The 18,343-nt window shown below is 34.1% G+C and overlaps 1 protein-coding gene across 3 annotated transcripts in view; it reads right to left on the reverse strand.

Moving 5' to 3' along the window:
- LOC142323056 (polyamine-transporting ATPase 13A3-like) overlaps window positions 1-4,228 on the reverse strand; it is a 158,049-nt gene extending 153,821 nt beyond the window's left edge. For all 3 annotated transcript variants that reach the window (XM_075362172.1, XM_075362171.1, XM_075362173.1), the window contains exon 1: window positions 4,116-4,228. In XM_075362172.1, coding sequence (XP_075218287.1) covers window positions 4,116-4,140 — 25 coding nt within the window. In that variant the 5' untranslated portion in view covers window positions 4,141-4,228. The remainder of the gene's footprint in view (window positions 1-4,115) is intronic.
- Between the last annotated feature and the right edge of the window lie 14,115 nt (window positions 4,229-18,343).

Here is an 18,343-nt window from a genome sequence, read left to right on the forward strand (position 1 = left end):
TTTGGTGGGAAGAGGAAGGCGACTTTTGGTCAGGTGATTTTAGAGTAATTAACTCAGCGTCAAATAATGGGCAGGCAGGAGTAGGTTTCGTGATGAACAAGAAGATAGGGAGGAGAGTGGAGTATTTCAAAACGCATAGCGATAGAATCATTGTAAAAGGATAAAATCAAAACCTAAACCGACAACGATTGTTAACGTCTATATGCCTACAAGCGCCCATGATGATGATGAGGTAGAGTGTGTATACGAAGAGATTGATGAAGCAATTAAACACGTAAAAGGAGATGAAAATTTAATAATAGTTGGAGATTGGAATGCAAGCATTGGAGAAGGCAAGGAAGGAAATATAGTGGGTGAATACGGGCTGGGCAAAAGGAATGAAAGAGGGGACCGACTTATAGAGTTTTGCACGAAGTATAATTTAGTAATTGCCAACACCCAATTTAAAAATCATAATAGAAGAATATACACTTGGAAAAAGCCAGGCGATACTGCAAGGTATCAGATAGATTATATCATGGTTAAGCAAAGATTTAGAAATCAACTCGTTGACTGCAAAACTTACCCTGGAGCAGACATTGATAGCGACCATAATTTGGTGATAATGAAATGTAGATTGGGGTTTAAAAACCTGAAGAAAAGGTGTCAGATGAATCGGTGGAATTTAGAGAAGCTTGAGGAAGAGGAGGTAAAGAAGATTTTTGAGGAGGACATCGCAAGAGGTCTGAGTAAAAAAGATAAGGTAGAAAATGTAGAAGAAGAATGGGAGAATGTTAAAAAGGAAATTCTTAAATCAGCAGAAGCAAACTTAAGCGGAATAAAGAGAACTGGTAGAAAACCTTGGGTTTCAGACGATATATTGCAGCTGATGGATGAACGTAGAAAATATAAGAATGCTAGTGATGAAGAAAGTAAAAGGAACTATTGGCAATTAAGAAATGCTATAAACAGGAAGTGCAAACTGGCGAAAGAAGAGTGGATTAAAGAAAAGTGTTCAGAAGTGGAAAGAGAAATGAACATTGGTAAAATAGACGGAGCATACAGGAAAGTTAAGGAAAATTTTGGGGTACATAAATTAAAATCTAATAATGTGTTAAACAAAGATGGTACACCAATATATAATACGAAAGGTAAAGTCGATAGATGGGTGGAATATATTGAAGAGTTATACGGAGGAAATGAATTAGAAAATGGTGTTATAGAGGAAGAAGAGGAAGTTGAGGAGGATGAAATGGGAGAAACAATACTGAGATCTGAATTTAAGAGAGCATTAAAAGATTTAAATGCCAGAAAGGCTCCTGGAATAGACGGAATACCTGTAGAATTACTGCGCAGTGCAGGTGAGGAAGCGATTGATAGATTATACAAACTGGTGTTTAATATTTATGAAAATGGGGAATTTCCATCAGACTTCAAAAAAAGTGTTATAGTTATGATACCAAAGAAAGCAGGGGCAGATAAATGTGAAGAATACAGAACAATTAGTTTAACTAGTCATGCATCAAAAATCTTAACTAGAATTTTATACAGGAGAATTGAGAGGAAAGTGGAAGAAGTGTTAGGAGAAGACCAATTTGGTTTCAGGAAAAGTATAGGGACAAGGGAAGCAATTTTAGGCCTCAGATTAATAGTAGAAGGAAGATTAAAGAAAAACAAACCAACATACTTGGCGTTTATAGACCTAGAAAAGGCATTCGATAACGTAGACTGAAATAAAATGTTGAGCATTTAAAAAAAATTAGGGTTCAAATACAGAGATAGAAGAACAATTGCTAACATGTACAGGAACCAAACAGCAACAATAACAATTGAAGAACATAAGAAAGAAGCCCTAATAAGAAAGGGAGTCCGACAAGGATGTTCCCTATCGCCGTTACTTTTTAATCTTTGCATGGAACTAGCAGTTAATGATGTTAAAGAACAATTTAGATTCGGAGTAACAGTACAAGGTGAAAAGATAAAGATGCTACGATTTGCTGATGATATAGTAATTCTAGCCGAGAGTAAAAAGGATTTAGAAGAAACAATGAACGGCATAGATGAAGTCCTACGCAAAAACTATCGCATGAAAATAAACAAGAACAAAACAAAAGTAATGAAATGTAGTAGAAATAACAAAGATGGACCACTGAATGTGAAAATTGAAGGAGAAAAGATTATGGAGGTAGAAGAATTTTGTTATTTGGGAAGTAAAATTACTAAAGATGGACGAAGCAGGAGCGATATAAAATGCCGAATAGCACAAGCTAAACGAGCCTTCAGTAAGAAATATAATTTGTTTACATCAAAAATGAATTTAAATGTCAGGAAAAGATTTTTGAAAGTGTATGTTTGGAGTGTCGCTTTATATGGAAGTGAAACTTGGACAATCGGAGTATCTGAGAAGAAAAGATTAGAAGCTTTTGAAATGCGGTGCTATAGGAGAATGTTAAAAATCAGATGGGTGGATAAAGTGACAAATGAAGAGGTATTGCGGCAAATAGATGAAGAAAGTAGCATTTGGAAAAATATAGTTAAAAGAAGAGACAGACTTATAGGCCACATCCTAAGGCATCCTGGAATAGTCGCTTTAATATTGGAAGGACAGGTAGAAAGGACAAATTGTGTAGGCAGGCCACGTTTGGAGTATGTAAAACAAATTGTTGGGGATGTAGGATGTAGAGGGTATACTGAAATGAAACGACTAGCACTAGATAGGGAATCTTGGAGAGCTGCATCAAACCAGTCAAATGACTGAAGACAAAAAAAAAAATATATATAAAGTTAAATAAAAATCTGGCTTCATCGAACATAAAGCATTTAAAATAATTTTAAATGGAATAACATAAAACGATAGCGTAGTCTGTTGTTTTTTTTTAAGCGATTAACTGCAAACGAGAACTATAGTAACGGACAAAAATCGTACAGATAACGATGACCGGGAATCGAAATTGTTTTTTTAAGGCTTGTTCATTTATCGTCGAAATGTTTATCGTAACGATTTGAAATTTGACGAAGGTAACGGGTAAAAATAAAAATCCATGTTCAAAATTTTTTTAAATTATATTTTAAAGAATCATTTATTTTTTAGATTACGGGAGTCGGAAATCGTATTACTATCAGAAAATTTAGTAAAAATTGTGCTTTTCTGAAAAAGTAAACGATGCGCTTCTTACCGTTTGAATGATTTGTTAATAAAATAAAATTTAACGCGGCGAAGGATTTCATCCGGTATATTTATTTTCTTTACTATTCACAGTCTGTTACAAAATTTAAGCAGGCTTCGAGCGTCATTTTTTATAAACCCGACTGTAAATCGCTCCAACACCTAGAATTTCTTTTCGGTCAAATCAGGTACGAATTCCCAAAATGATATATCGAACGCGCAGAAACGTTCCGCTATAATTCTCGATTTGAATCGTACTGATCATCATCTACCGACCGCTACGGAGAAACAAATCGCAAATATATCGCCTTTAATAAAGATATAAATATGTCACACGCAGATAAGAAAGGGGGACATAATAAGTTACGCAAACAATATGAAATCGACGTAAGATACGACTTTCAAAACGCACGATCAGGAGCGTCGACTCTGTAAAACTCGACGAGCGTAGAGGTCACTTACGCACCCGACCGGGTACTATCGCTACCGAACCGAGAAATCTAACAACTAAAACAAAGTATGTCTATCGACATCGAACCGACTGGTTTTCGGTATTGAAATTTTTCAAAAGGAACTGCAATATTTTATTTCGTCGTTTACGTACGGTTTTGATACAATTTATCGTGCAAACGTTTTATTTCCGTTTCCTTCGACTCATAAAGTCGTAACGATATCGTTGGAGTAAGGTTATTTAAACGACCAGGAATAACTTAACCCGTTTTTCTAAGCTTTAAGAGTCGTTCTGTTTCTGTACCGCTCAGAAAATAAAAATGTAACTTAAGTTTTAATTAATAGTCCGACGGAGCACGAGAAAATAATACAGCTACATAATAAAGAAATTACATTTTTTGTAACTCCTTTGTTATTTTACAGAAATAAATAAACAAGTAAGATAACAAAATCAGACTCGTACGTTGTAATCGGATGAAAAAAAAATACATTAATACTGAGAGGGATAAATAATACTTACGCAACAGCTTCGTATAAAAGGCCATTACAGATTTTCAGCACGAAAATCGGTTAACGTCGACAAGACGGGGACGAATGACCGACGCTACTCCGACCTCCAACTAACGATTATGCAACGATACTGATAAAGGAGTAGCCGGCTCTTCCCGCAAACCGATCGAGCCGCACGCTGCGTCTTCAAGCGTAGTTAACTTCCCCCACCGGTTCCCGTGTCACAGGGAACAGAAGCTGCAAGCTGCTGACCCAGCAAAGAAGCGTTACGTTACACCGACCCCAGCGATATTTTTATAAACTCCTTATACGCGATAAAAAATTATTTTTTGATCTATTTAAAATTCGTAACGAATTTAAGATGGGTTTTACCCACAAGATCTTTTTTAAAGTTATACTTTTTTATAGCGTACGGTTGTTGTTTGTCGTACGTCCGCTGCTTCTGCCGCGGCTTAAATTTTCATTTATTAAAGCCGATACTTTACGAGTATACAGAATTACCGCTGTACGTATTATTAAAAGTTAACAAAAAAATTATTTTATTACAGTACTATTAAAATATAAACGAAATAAGATAAGCGACAAACCAGGCCGGATTTATTAAATGCAGAATTTAAAAACTTACCTCGCAACTTCTAATAGTACTTGAGGCCGTTGTCAGCGACCGACACCCAAAACCGATGACTGACATTGAAAGCGCTTCGTTACGGTCTAATAATTAATTCTGTTCGGTGTCGTTTAAAATAATTATCGATCGTTTTAGATGAGTTTCATCGCCGATCCTTATAGGGACTAATTTTTGCACGTAATTTTTAATTACGAGATATAAAGAAAGAACAAAAAAGCGACCGAAAAATAATAATATCAGAACAAAAGTTTAAATTCAAATTACATTAAATTTTGTTTAAAATTTTATTTACGTGGAACTTTATATTTTAAAATGTAATTATAAAATCTAATACGGTAAGTCGTTATTAATGACGGTGAACTCTTTTTCGTGGAATAATACGTTCCTCGACAGCGTAAGCACATCGCGTTCGAACATTTCGAATACGCTAACCCGTACCGATCTCATTGAGCGTACGGAAAGTAGGCTAAATAGAGGAGGCGATTAGTTAAAAATTGTAAAAATCTGATTTTGATCGGAATGTTTTGTTCGATTCGAAACCGATGTTTGCTCAGCGGTTACTCCTTTAACTTCAAAGCAGATCGTAATTTAGAATTCTTTCTGTCGGTTACCTCCTCTTTATAGACGTGTTAATAAATACTTCTACATCTTTATCTACACGATTATATAAATGCGGTTTCAGACTGGAACAACGGCTGGGGATTTGCTGTCGAACAGACCGAGTCGGTTTGCAAGAGATTTATTTATGCGTTACGGTATCGTTCTACCGGACACAGAGAGCGCTGTTCTTCAGAATATGGTCTAAACCTTGGCGCATCAGGCTCGAAGTATCAGCGTGTTTATTTTGGTGTTCTGTTGTATAACGCTATACAAGGTAACCGGCTTATAGACGTGTAAAATATAGTTTTACATATAGTGTGCGTTATCGATTAGTAGACATCGCCTTTTCGATTACAAAATTCGTAATAAATCCGATCCGCTGATGAATGTGTCAGAGTAAACGAGCTAAGGAATGACACTTTTTTATATTATTAATATTCATCTTTTATTTTTTCGTTGCGCGTCATCTGAATGACGAGTGATAAGTATTAAATAGTAATGACGAGTGTCACATTAAGTATTTAAATTATAATAAAAAGAATATTCTAGAAGCGAACGAATAAAAGATAACGAAAATATTGTAAATAAATATAAAAAAAACGAGGTTAATTTGTAGAACGAGTATCGGATTTAATTCAGTTTCTTTGTGTTTGGGCTCCTTCTTATGTTTTCTGTGTGTGTTTAATGCGTAACCTTTTTCATTGTAAATCGAGCTTATGTTCGGTCGTTTTTGAAAGTTTTAAATTTATATCGTTGTAATCACCGAGATTCGTGCTATTTTTTCGCGAACCTTCTACCGTTTATTACATCTTTCCTGTTACCCTCGAGTTAATTTAGTTCAGATTTTTCACGGGAAGATAAATTAGTAAAGAAAAAAATCAGATATAAAAAATTACACTCGTGTGGAAATGTCGTTTAGTGAAAATACCTCCTCCGACTTGCTAAACGCGAATAAAATACGAGTATTACCGACGAAACTTTAAAATCGCGTATTAGTAAACAATTTGTTTCCGCATCGGATGACTACTCGCTAGAATTCAACCGCGTTTTCACTTCATTATCGACATGTCATCTTCATCGACATCTGTCGTATCCGATGGATCTGAGTTTGTGAAAACGAGTAGATACAATATTCGGATTGAAACAGAAATTTTTAGAAGACGATAGGAGCTGCGAAGAAAGTATAACACCGGTTTCTAACGAACGATTGTTTTACAGATGACAAGTAATTAGACGGGGCGATCGTATAAATTCGTAAAGAAGATTCTAGGAAAGTAATGGGAATAAGCGATTTATGTAAGTAACTATAAAAGGTGTTAATAATGATTAGCGATTAAATTAATACGTACGGTATTATGAATGAAATTAATTTAACGTTACGTAATTTGTTAAATGTTAAAATAATATGTTTAAATCGGCGTAACATCAACGTAAACAGATTTTTATTAAAAAACATTTTTCAAATTAAACACACTATTACCTCGATATTTTGCGGTTTTCAAGGGGAGTTTGATGAAAGAAGGGATTTAGAATGTTTTAGTATTTTGAGAGGTCCGATAACAAGATTCAGTAAAGGTTTCGATTTATAGAATACAAGCTTTCTAAATGTTTTAAATATTTTCAAAGAAGTCCTTAAGTTAACCGCATAAACTAAATTGAAAGAGACGTCGTCGATTCAGGCTTTACCAAAGTACAACAAATAACGATCTAACTTTAAACAGTTGCAGCTCTACTGCCTGCTATCTACGTACAGTAATATTTTAAATCGTAAAGACTCTACTCGGGTTACAAATCGCTCGTCGTTCGTTTCGTGCGTCAATAGTTTGGCTAAAAGTTAACATTCTTAATATCATTTACTTTTGATGTTTATGATTTCATTCTTCAGTACATTGAAAGAAAAAAAACAATGACAGAGGCTTTATTAGGGGGAAGAAGGAGAGAAATTTTGAATCCCTCTTGGCGGTCTTCTATTACCTGTAGATTTTTATTTTTAAAAGGACGATTTCAGCAGGAAGATTAATATTTTAATATTTTACACCGCAATAAAAATGGCAGCGTAAATGAAATTCATGAGGAGATTTTTCACTACCCTAAATACATAAGGTGTTTTTATATGTTATGTATATAATCACGGCAAACTGTTTTTTGCTATTACCTTAATTTTATTTTTCGAAGCGACCGCTTCGAGAAATATTAATGTCAAAAAGTTTAGGAAGAAGACAGACTCTTTTTGTGTCCGAATGTTTGTATATTTTACGTTCGTTTATAAAAGTACGGCTACCAACACTAAATATAACTTGATTCATATCAGTTCGATGCGTAAAAACGAGCTAAAATTAAATACATAAATCTTTCCGAGGTCGTGGGTCAAATTATATCAAATTTCAATAAACGCTTCTGAAATACCTGTCTTGTGGGTTTACCTGACGGATGACATTCCGTACCTGACGGATACCTGACCGTGATACCTGACACCATGATACCTGACCGTACCTGACGGATGACATTTTTATTAAAATTGAATCATTTATTCTTTTAGAGTGTACTTACCGAACGATGCGGTCACAATACCATTTATCTCTTGGCAAATTGTGTTTTTGTAAAATGAATAACCGAACGGGATAAAACACCTATCATAAGATTTAGAAAACTTCTCACTGTATGAACGAAATGTTTTACGAGCTTAAAGACAATACGTCCGAAACGTGTCCCCGTATCCCCCCCGCTGCAATTAACATGTCGCTACTGTTCGGAAGTCATGCGGTAATCGGCTCCTAAGAAATAATTTCTTTATCGTGGGTCGGTATCCCTGCTCACAAGATCACACAGGACGCTCCTCGCTCTCTAGTTCGGTTGAAAAACCACGGCTGATATGAGCAGACGCAGTTTTAATGTTGAAGAGTCGGTGACAGGCGTTTGGGTACAAGAATAACGACGCACTGAGTAAGGAATGTCACAAATAATGAGTGCATTTCGTGAACGCTTTAACAAAGACCCACATCGTAAACCGGCAACGCTAGATCGAGAGAAGCGTTAAAGACAGCCAACGGAGTAATGGACAAAAAAATATGCGATTGATTAAAAAAGAATCAAATATGAAATCGTTTCGACGGACGTTAGTAGATGTATTATCGGATGGAGACACGGAACAGCATATTGGATCCTATCCTGCATTATTAGCACGATTTTCAAATGCAGTGTCCTGCACAAGATTGTTCTGTGATGAATGCGCAATTTATCGCGGTTCACGAGTCGCGAATGTGGTTTTCTGCGTTAAAAAGAATACTCAATTTTGTGTGCGACTCGGAAAGAAATCCACCCAAATATCTTGTTACGGGCCGGGGGCTATAATTTTTTTAAGAGTACTAACGGTGATTCTTATTTGCAAATATCGGGAAGACGGTTTGATACCTCGACTTCAACACAAGGATATCGCGTAACTCATCTTAATACATCAAGACAGAGGTCCACCTCGTTTTGCTCTTCGAGTACGCTATTTCCTAAACGAGCGAGCATCACCGGTCTCAACGGAACGGGCACCACGAACTTAACGTACCCGCTATCTCATCGTGTAAAATAATTAAGCCCTACGTATCTCAGTGTCGATAAGCGACAAATAACGAATCGCGTAGGAGTGTGAAGGAAGCCTTCGAACCGTTTACCCGAAGATGCTTCGCAACACGAGGAGGATGTGGAGACGCATATGTCTGTGGTTTCAGATCAACGGTGGATCCGATGGATAAATAATCTGTGAGAACAAATGTACATAAATGTTCAAAATATGTGCTAAGCTCGCAACTCATATTTGTCTAGGTATACGGGGAATTCTCGGACATACACTGTGTATCGGTCGTCACGAAATAAAACCGATTCACGAGTTATATTATCTTCCAAATTACTTAACTTAAGCGTTCGAATTTTACAGCATACTAAAATCTGTTCTTTTCTGCGTTGTTTTTGAGATTTTCAATGTATTTGAAGAACGTCTGTAAGTATTACGAAAAATTACGCGTGAAAGTACCCAATTTTTATGGCGGTTTCAACGAGCCACAACTTCGTTAATAGGTTAAGTTAGAGGTTTGCATTTACGTGAGTTTTAAGAACAGTTTTACCTAACATCAAAGAATTTTTTAATAATTTTCTGCTGGTGGCCGTTTAAAAAATTAATATTTCAATTATTTGTAAAGATTTATACCCGATTTTTATATATTTGATTCGTTTTTATTTGTACCCGACTAAGTATTTTAACAAAAGTGTTAAGATAGTACGTTATTTCAGTTAATTAGTTTCGGTATGGATCAAGGTTTGTGAAGGATATACAAATTTCAATTTAAAACGCGAGTGTATCTCCATTGATTATTAAGAAATAGAACGATCGCTCAAAAAGTGCATTGATGTCAGCGGTGGAATTTCCGAATTGTACGTTAATACAATGTAAACAACAGTGAGCATTTTTTAAAGTAAATTAAAAGTATTTTAATTTTTCAAAGATCTAAATTTATTGCACTAAAAACAGCTGTTTTTAATTTTTACAAATTAATAACATTTTTCTATTTTGTTTTTAATAATAAAAGTTGTTTTATTTTTCAGTGACTTTATTACATCAATCTTCTCAGAATTAAATTTTATACAACTTACGCATTTACTAAAAAAGGAAATAAAATTTACGCATTTACTAGTCGTTTAACAAAGTTATTGTACCTCAAACCTAAACTATGTGTTTTTTATTGCCAAATTTTTCTTTTTACATTGTATGTATTAAAAACGACGTGAGATACAGTTCTGGACCTGCTTTATTCGAATTTTCAGATCGCAAAACATAAGAAACCATCACATTTACCCTTTATATAAAGCCTTAAAAGTTTCATTATTGCCTCATTTCATCGGAGATACTGAAATCCGGGTGAAATTTTTCGTTAGCCTTAATTCGATAACAAAGCGTTTTCAGATATATGAAACTTTATTCCTTACTTCAAGTTTCAGAATCAGTTCCCAAATCATTTCCCTTCCTCCTGAATCATTCTGTATACACGATTCAACAAACTGCATTTTACTAGAAAAATATATGTTAAGTTATTTAAAAATTGTAAAACTCTTTCACTTACTGTTTTTCACTTTTTTCACCGTCGATTAGCCTCTCTATTTACATAGATATTTGGTTTTTTAGAAATATTTATTAATAACCACTAAAACATAATTTTTTAATTATGCTGGTTTAAACGGTTTATTAAATAGCCAGCATGATTAACAAATTATGCTGATTTAAACACTATATTAAATTTTTTAGCACTTTGTTGGCTAACTATTTGTAGAGTGGCGTTAAACAATTTGTAAAGATTAAAACGTTTAACAAGATCAAAAATTATTTTAAAATACGTATATTAAGTTTGCTTAATAACTTGTTTTATTTATATAATTCCATTTAAAAGCTTTCTTTTTTCCTGTTTAGCCTCCGGTAACTACCGTTTTAGATAATACTTCAGAGGATGAATGAGGATGATGTGTATGAGTGTGAATGAAATGTATAGTCTTGTACATTCTCAGTTCGACCATATCTGAGATGTGTGGTTAATTGAAACCCAACCACCAAAGAAAACCGGTATCCACGATCTAGTATTCAAATCCGTGTAAAAATAGCTGGCTTTACTAGGACTTGAATGCTGGAACTCTCGACTTCCAAATCAGCTGATTTGGGAAGACGCGTTCACCACTAGACCAACCCGGTGGCTCTCCATTTAAAAGCTGCGAATGTTTTAAATAACACACTACGATTATGTTGCTACTATTCAAATTCATTCTCGGCCCATTTCATTTTTTTTTTAACCTATTTTAGCGAGAGAGTTCTCCATTAGACCCTTACATATTTTTACAAATGTTGTTTCCTGGCTCGTATTTTTTAACTTTATTGAGATGCAGATCACTCGCTTTTGCGTTGGGAACACCTTTTAATTATACGGACACTATTTCTTGTAAATTTCTCTCTTTTTCCGGTTTAGTCTCCGGTAACTACCGTTTAGATAATTCTTCAGAGGATGAATGAGGATGATATGTATGAATGTAAATGAAATGTAGTCTTGTACAGTCTCAGTTCGACCGTTCCTGAGATGTGTGGTTAATTGAAACCCAACCACCAAAGAACACCGGTATCCACGATCTAGAATTCAAATCCGTGTAAAAATAACTGGCTTTACTAGGACTTGAATGCTGTAACTCTCGACTTCCAAATCAGCTGATTTGGGAGTCAGCTGATTTTTCACCACTAGACCAACCCGGTGGGTTTTCTTGTAAATTTAAATCGAAAAATCATCAACCTCATTGTTAAACACTCCCGGCAAGTGACTGTCATTGACCCTGTCTATTTCTCCACCCTTCTTTAAATTTTAGTACAGCAGCCGCCACGTAACGGCAGCTTGGATGATCAGACCGCACGTCATTTCTATACTATTGTTTTCCGGAACTTTGGCACACCATGATTTAGTCATCTCTTAGTAACGTAAATATGATGCAACTGTTGTTTACGAAGCGATGTATTTTTATGTGTTTACAATATTAAGAAAGTGATATCATGTTACAACACAAAACAATTAGCCTTATTTCTCCTTTGCTTTTCTATGTGTATAAAGTTCAGTTCTGTGGTTCTGCCTCTCGGTACGGTTCTTTTGGCGTGTGTCGTGTATTTTGTTGCATTGTCGATTAATGTAGAATACGATATTTTGTAAAAGGTTTTTATCGTGGTTTACGGTTCAAATTTTAAAGCAGTTCACGTGCGAATAGTTATGGCTGAATTTAAGTATGTTGCGAAAGATAAAAAATTTCGAAGACAGGCGCGTGAAACTGTAAACAAGATGTATAATTTCATGAAGAAAGAATCTTTAGCTGTAGGACAATTAAAAAATGGCAAGCATTTAATTGTTATACAGAAGTATGAAGAGAACTGCAGCGGTCTCTGGCGTTTCCAGGACTCAGGTACAAAGCCTATTTGAATACTAGATCGTGGATACCGGTGTTATTTGGTGGTTGGGTTTCAATTAACCACACATCTCAGGAATAGTCGAACTGAGACTGTACAAGAGTACACTTCATTTACACTCATACATATCGTCCTCATTCATCTTCTGAAGTATTATCTGAAAGGTAATTACCGGAGGCTAAACAGGAAAAAGAAAGAAGAAAGAAGGTACAAAGCCTAAGAAAAGAAAAAATAGAATTTCTTCCATCCGAGGGGCCAGAATGTTCGTCCATCGTCCCGAAAAAAAAAAACGTTCTAAATCGGTTACCGGATTAGATGATTTTGATAAAGGTTTGGTTAGGCAAACTGTGAATGAATTTCACTCAAAGATAGGGGAGCTGCCAACAGTTAATAAATTCGGTAAAGAATTGAAAATTAAAATTAATTTTAACGGTAGTGAAACTAGTTTAAGAAGAATTTTAAAAGGATTAGGTTTTAAGTGGCGCAAAACTAAAAACGAAAGGAAAATTTTGGTAGAAAAACATGATATTAGGCAGAAAAGGATTTCATATTTGCAGGCGATCAGTTATTTTAGAAAATGTAACCGGGGGATCGTGTATTTAGATGAATTCTATGTTTTATTATCTCATTCGACGGCAAAATCACAGGCTGACAGCAGGGATTCAGGACTTCATTCACCAATAAATAAAGGTGAAATATTAATTACAATTCACGCCGGATGTGAAACGGGTTATATTTCAAATGTAATGTTAACTTGAACAGCCAAATAAAAAGTGGCGATTACCACAATAAAGTGAATACTAAAAATTCTTTGAAACGAGCTGAAGAAAAATTAGTTCTTAACCTTCCTTCTGAGTCTGCAGTAGTTACTGACAATGCTCCGTATCATAATACCCTTTCTGAAAAACTTCCAGTGTCATATGACCGTTTGGCTACAGAAACATCATATTCCATTTTCGTCTCAAACGCTTAACAACAATTGTATGAACTACTAAAAATGTTGTCGTTTTCTGTTTTATAAAACATCTGTTAATTATAAAAGTAACAGAAAAAGATACCGATTTGACGAATTGTTGGAAACAATTGAGCATCAAGTTCTGCGGCTTCCACCTTACCGTCCTGATTTAAATTTAATCGAGATGGTATAGACAGATATAAAACGACATGTTGCAAGCCATAACACGACGTTTAAGATGTCAGAAGTGCAGAAACTGTTTGAAGATAAAATGAATTCGATGAGCGACGAACCCTGGAGACCTTACTGCAAAAAGGTTAAAAAAACGAAGGTGAAAGAAAACTATAACCGAGAATCGTTAATAGATTCTCTGACAGAATCTTTCATCGTCTCTTTATGTAGTGACAGTTGCACTGAAGACAGTGATGAAAGCTAGGAGAGGGTTGTAGTCGAGGAATCAAACGGATAATTCATTTTCCAGTAAGTAAGTAAAGTTACAGTAATAACCATCTATCGCAATATTTGCCGGGTAATTAGTAATAGGTAATATTTTGTCATCCGTTATTACATTTTACAATGTACAGTAAAGAATTATTACATTTCAAAATCGTTGCATCCATTTGTTAAAAATAGAACAATTATTTGGTAAGGGGATTACTAAGAGCGAGGAACATGTTTTTATGTCGGGTAATAATCGTCGCCACTCCAAGCTCGCAGTTACTTGGCGACGACTGAACTACTAACTATTCGCCAGCCGATTCCAAGTTATTAACATACGTAACGCATGCACATGCTCGTTCGTTCATTTACTGCCAAATAGACTTACAAATAGTCAACATACACACGCACTCTTACGAACAGACAGAATTTACCCTTCTTTATTTCTCGACATTTCATCACCCGAGTCAAAAAAAAATTAATAGCAGAAAGATGATGTTTGGCTTAATTAAGTAGTGTTCCTATTGTTATACTCGTGCAGCATATACACTAATACTAAGTACCGCACAACTGCTAAGAAAGCAGAATGTAAAACACTTAAATGTAAAAAATAATAATAAACCTATCTTATAAAACTACTTTAAACACTTAAAATCTTGACTTTTTGAATTGGGGGGGGGGGGTTGTCAAATTAAAAGTGGTGGTGGTGGTAGTCGGTTTTAATTTATTTGGAATCGACTTCAGAGGGTCAAAAAATTTACAGAAGTGAAAGATTATTTTTTTATTTTCTAAGGCGATTTGTTTAAGTCGATATTTTTTTTAAGTTTGTAATAATTCCAATCTGTCGTATCAGGTAAATTATATTTTATTAATGATAACGTGTAATATTAAAATCGTGCGGCGGTTGAATATTATAGAGTTGAAGCGATGTCAATAATCGTTCTGAAACCCAGGAATTCTAAAAACTATTAAGAGTCTCGATCATAGCCTAAAGCCTAGATGTATTATAAAAATTACATCGCGAAGAAACATTCTAGTAAAGCATAATATCATTATTTCGGTACATAGATAAACACGATTAAATAAAATCGTCAAACCCTCCGCTTAAGCCTTTAAAATAAAGTAAAATACTCGTTGGAAAACAGAATAATAAAAATATTTATTCTCGGATAGAATATACAACATACGTTTACAGAATTTATACGACTGATACTATGAACTTCAGTTTAACAAATTTAAGACGCTAAATCCTACAAGTTATTCTAGTTAATAAAATTGATTTCTTTCTTAAAATCCATGCGTTCTCGACTTTAAACTCACGAATCGGATTTACTCTAGCCGAACCGGACGATTTATTATAATACTTTTTTTTAAAATACAATTTACAATTATCTGTAAATTTAATAATCATTTTTACGTTGAAAAGTTATTTTTCTGTTATAAATTTATACTTACTGTATATTAATTCTGAGGTTTTAATGTTATTTAAAGTAGCGCATTTACTAAATTTATTTTGCTATTAATTTTACATAATAATTTATCTGCAATAGAAAACTATCATAACCGTTTCGTTTGCAGCAATATTATTCTTATTATTTTTGTTTAAACTTTTTTCATATATTTTATATATATATATATATATATATATATATATATATATATATAGCTTGCTGCCAAACTCCATGACCGTGGATGGATTGAATACCGGTTTATAATTGTTTTTAAGTACAAAGCCACAGAAAAGTGATATTAACTGTCCCTTTAGTTTGTTGGTAGCATTTCTATTAGAATATTGTGAACGCATTATATATATATATATATCCATTCTTGGCAACAGTCAATATTCGGCATAATACGTAGAATATAGAACCGAAATAGATTTGTAATTCCTTAAAAAAGCAAGATTTGTTGATCTCTATCGGTAGTAATTCTAAATGATTTTATTGTTTTAAACGATCGATATCTCTTTCATAAGACCACATGAATCTGTTTCAGCGACCCGTATATAATATGATTACTTTAAAAGAGTTTTAAATAAACAAAAAGAAATGCTGTCAGCGGGTATAAAAATCTTCACTTTCAAATTAGTAAAGGGCTGTACCTTCGAAATGAAAAAAAGTTGACAAAAAGTTTAAAATTAATCGTTAAGTGATCCATCCGATTCTTACACGATGTATACCGAGTGTCCCACGAAAAAACGAAGAAATTTCAGGATATATTCTACTGGTGAAAATGAAAAAAGTTCATATAAACATAGTTCTAGAAACGCTTTGTTTGCGTGTTACGGCTAGCGAAAATGTTCGCCCGGATTTCAACTCTTCTAATAAAAAGACCGACTGTAATTTCTGGGACCCAAATTAAGGAGTAAATTTGGTGGTTTCTAATGTAATTTGAGTTGGGAAATAGTATAAAACAGGTCCCAGAACTGTAACTCCAGTAGTTTTTAAGATATCCGACGTAAAACATAAATTTCAATGCCGAAAAACAAGTTTTTTTATTTTAGGTTTGTAGACGATAGCTTTGTTAAACGGCTAATAAGTACAGAATATTTAGTAACAGAACTTGTAGAGAATTTATTTTGAGAAAATTAATATAAATACAGTCAATAAAAAGTAAATAAAAACGTTTAAAAATCGGTTTTTATTGAAGTAAAATCGATGAAAAATAGACAGAAATTCGAGTTATTCTTTCTGTACCTAATAAACATTCTTTTTAAATATTCTCCGGTCTGTCAGGATTTAAAAACGAAAGAGCCATTTCCAGCGTGTTCGTTTTCTGTGGACGCCAACTAAATCATCGAGTTAATGATGAACATCGCGTGATTCAACATATTCAGCGTAGTCCAGCCACTTGTACAAGGCGAAATTTATTTCGTACTGATTTGTCAAAAAAACAAAGTATGGCGCATCCTTTCCGCCTGGAGAAGGTTAAAAATTTTCGACCGACAGATTACTCCCGGCGCCGTGGTTAGACATGCGTCATTGGCGTCTACAAAACGCTAAGGTAAATTCAATTTTATTTACTGCTGAAGTCACTTTTATGAGAAACGGAATCTTCAGTTCTAAAAAGAGTTATTTGTGGAGCGAAGACAATCTACATGGTACTGTGGTGACTAGTTTCCAACATAGATTTCATATTAATGTTTGGTGTGGCATTATTATGACAAAATTCTGGGACCATTTGTTTTCAATAACTTTACGGGAGATGAATACGTTCATTTTTGAAAAATAATTTGCCGGATATTTTAGAGGATGTATCTTTACAAACTAGATTGCAAATGATTTTCAAGCACGATGGTGCAACGCCATATTTGGATCGCCACACTGAACGTGGTGGACCAATCGACTCGCCACCACGATCACCTGACTAAACGCCACTAGATTACTTCATTTGTGGCCATATGAAAACGATAGTATACCGACAAAAAGTTAATACTAAAGAATATTTACTCATTAAAATACGAAATACGAAAAGCTATTCGTATAAATACGAATTCAAAACGATCCTGAGATGATACGGAAAGGTACCGAAAATATTTTACGTCGAGCAGAGTGCTGAGTAAATTGTGAAGGAGGAAATTTCAAACAATTACTGTAATTGAGATTTGTTATTCTGTTACCATTTTTATTTCATGTATTCTATTTTTTTGTTTTGCAATATTAAGAATAATGTTTATTAGATACAGAAAGAATAATACAATTTTCTGTCTATTTTTCGTCTGTTTTGCTTCAATGAAAAACCGATTTAAAAAAAATTTTATTTACTTTTTATTAGCTGTATTTCTATTAATTATCTCAAAAATAAATTCTCTACAACTTTTGTTACTAAATATTCTGCATTTATTAGTAATTTAACAAAGCTATTGTCTACAAACCTAAAAAAAAACTTGTTTTTCGGCTCCTAATTTTGTGTTTCACGTCGGATATCTTAAAAACTACTGGAGTTACAGTTCTAGGACCTTTTATCCTATTTCCCAGCTCAAATTACTTAAGAAACCACCAACGTTACTCCTTAATTTGCGTCCCAAAACTTACAGTAGGGCTTCCTTTTATTAGAAGAGTTGAAATCCGGGCGAAATATTTCGCCAGCCGTAACACGAAAACAAAGCGTTTCCAGACCTATGTTTATGTGAACGTTTTTCATTATTTTTACCAATAGAACATGTCCTGAAAGTTTCTCCGTTTTGTATATATATATTTATAGAATCGATCAAATTTCATTATTTAATTACGACACAGATTCGCAGAAAATAAATTATTTATTCCATATTAACAAAATATTCATTATTTATAAGTGCACAAAAAAATAATAAACGGTTGCATTTATTTCTTGTAAGCACGGTATACCAGATAATACCCATCAGACAGGACTTCTTTTAGAAATAGTGTATGCAGTGATCAAGAAATACTATACATGTCACCACCGATCGAGTTTAGAAAAATATATATTTGCTTCGATACGTTCTGTTCGTTTCATATTAAGAAGTATTTGATGTTTTGTAGAACAGAACTAAACAGTAGATTAATATTGATAACAGACTCGTTGACTTTCGGATGACTAAAACCCTGATTTAAACCTTCTCTAATAGATAGCATTCCTAACATGCACTGCCTTTTTCAGTTGTACGGAAGCAAAGGTTTTAACACA

Source organism: Lycorma delicatula, chromosome 4 (genome assembly GCF_047948215.1).
Source record: "Lycorma delicatula isolate Av1 chromosome 4, ASM4794821v1, whole genome shotgun sequence".
Lineage (NCBI taxonomy): Eukaryota > Metazoa > Arthropoda > Insecta > Hemiptera > Fulgoridae > Lycorma > Lycorma delicatula.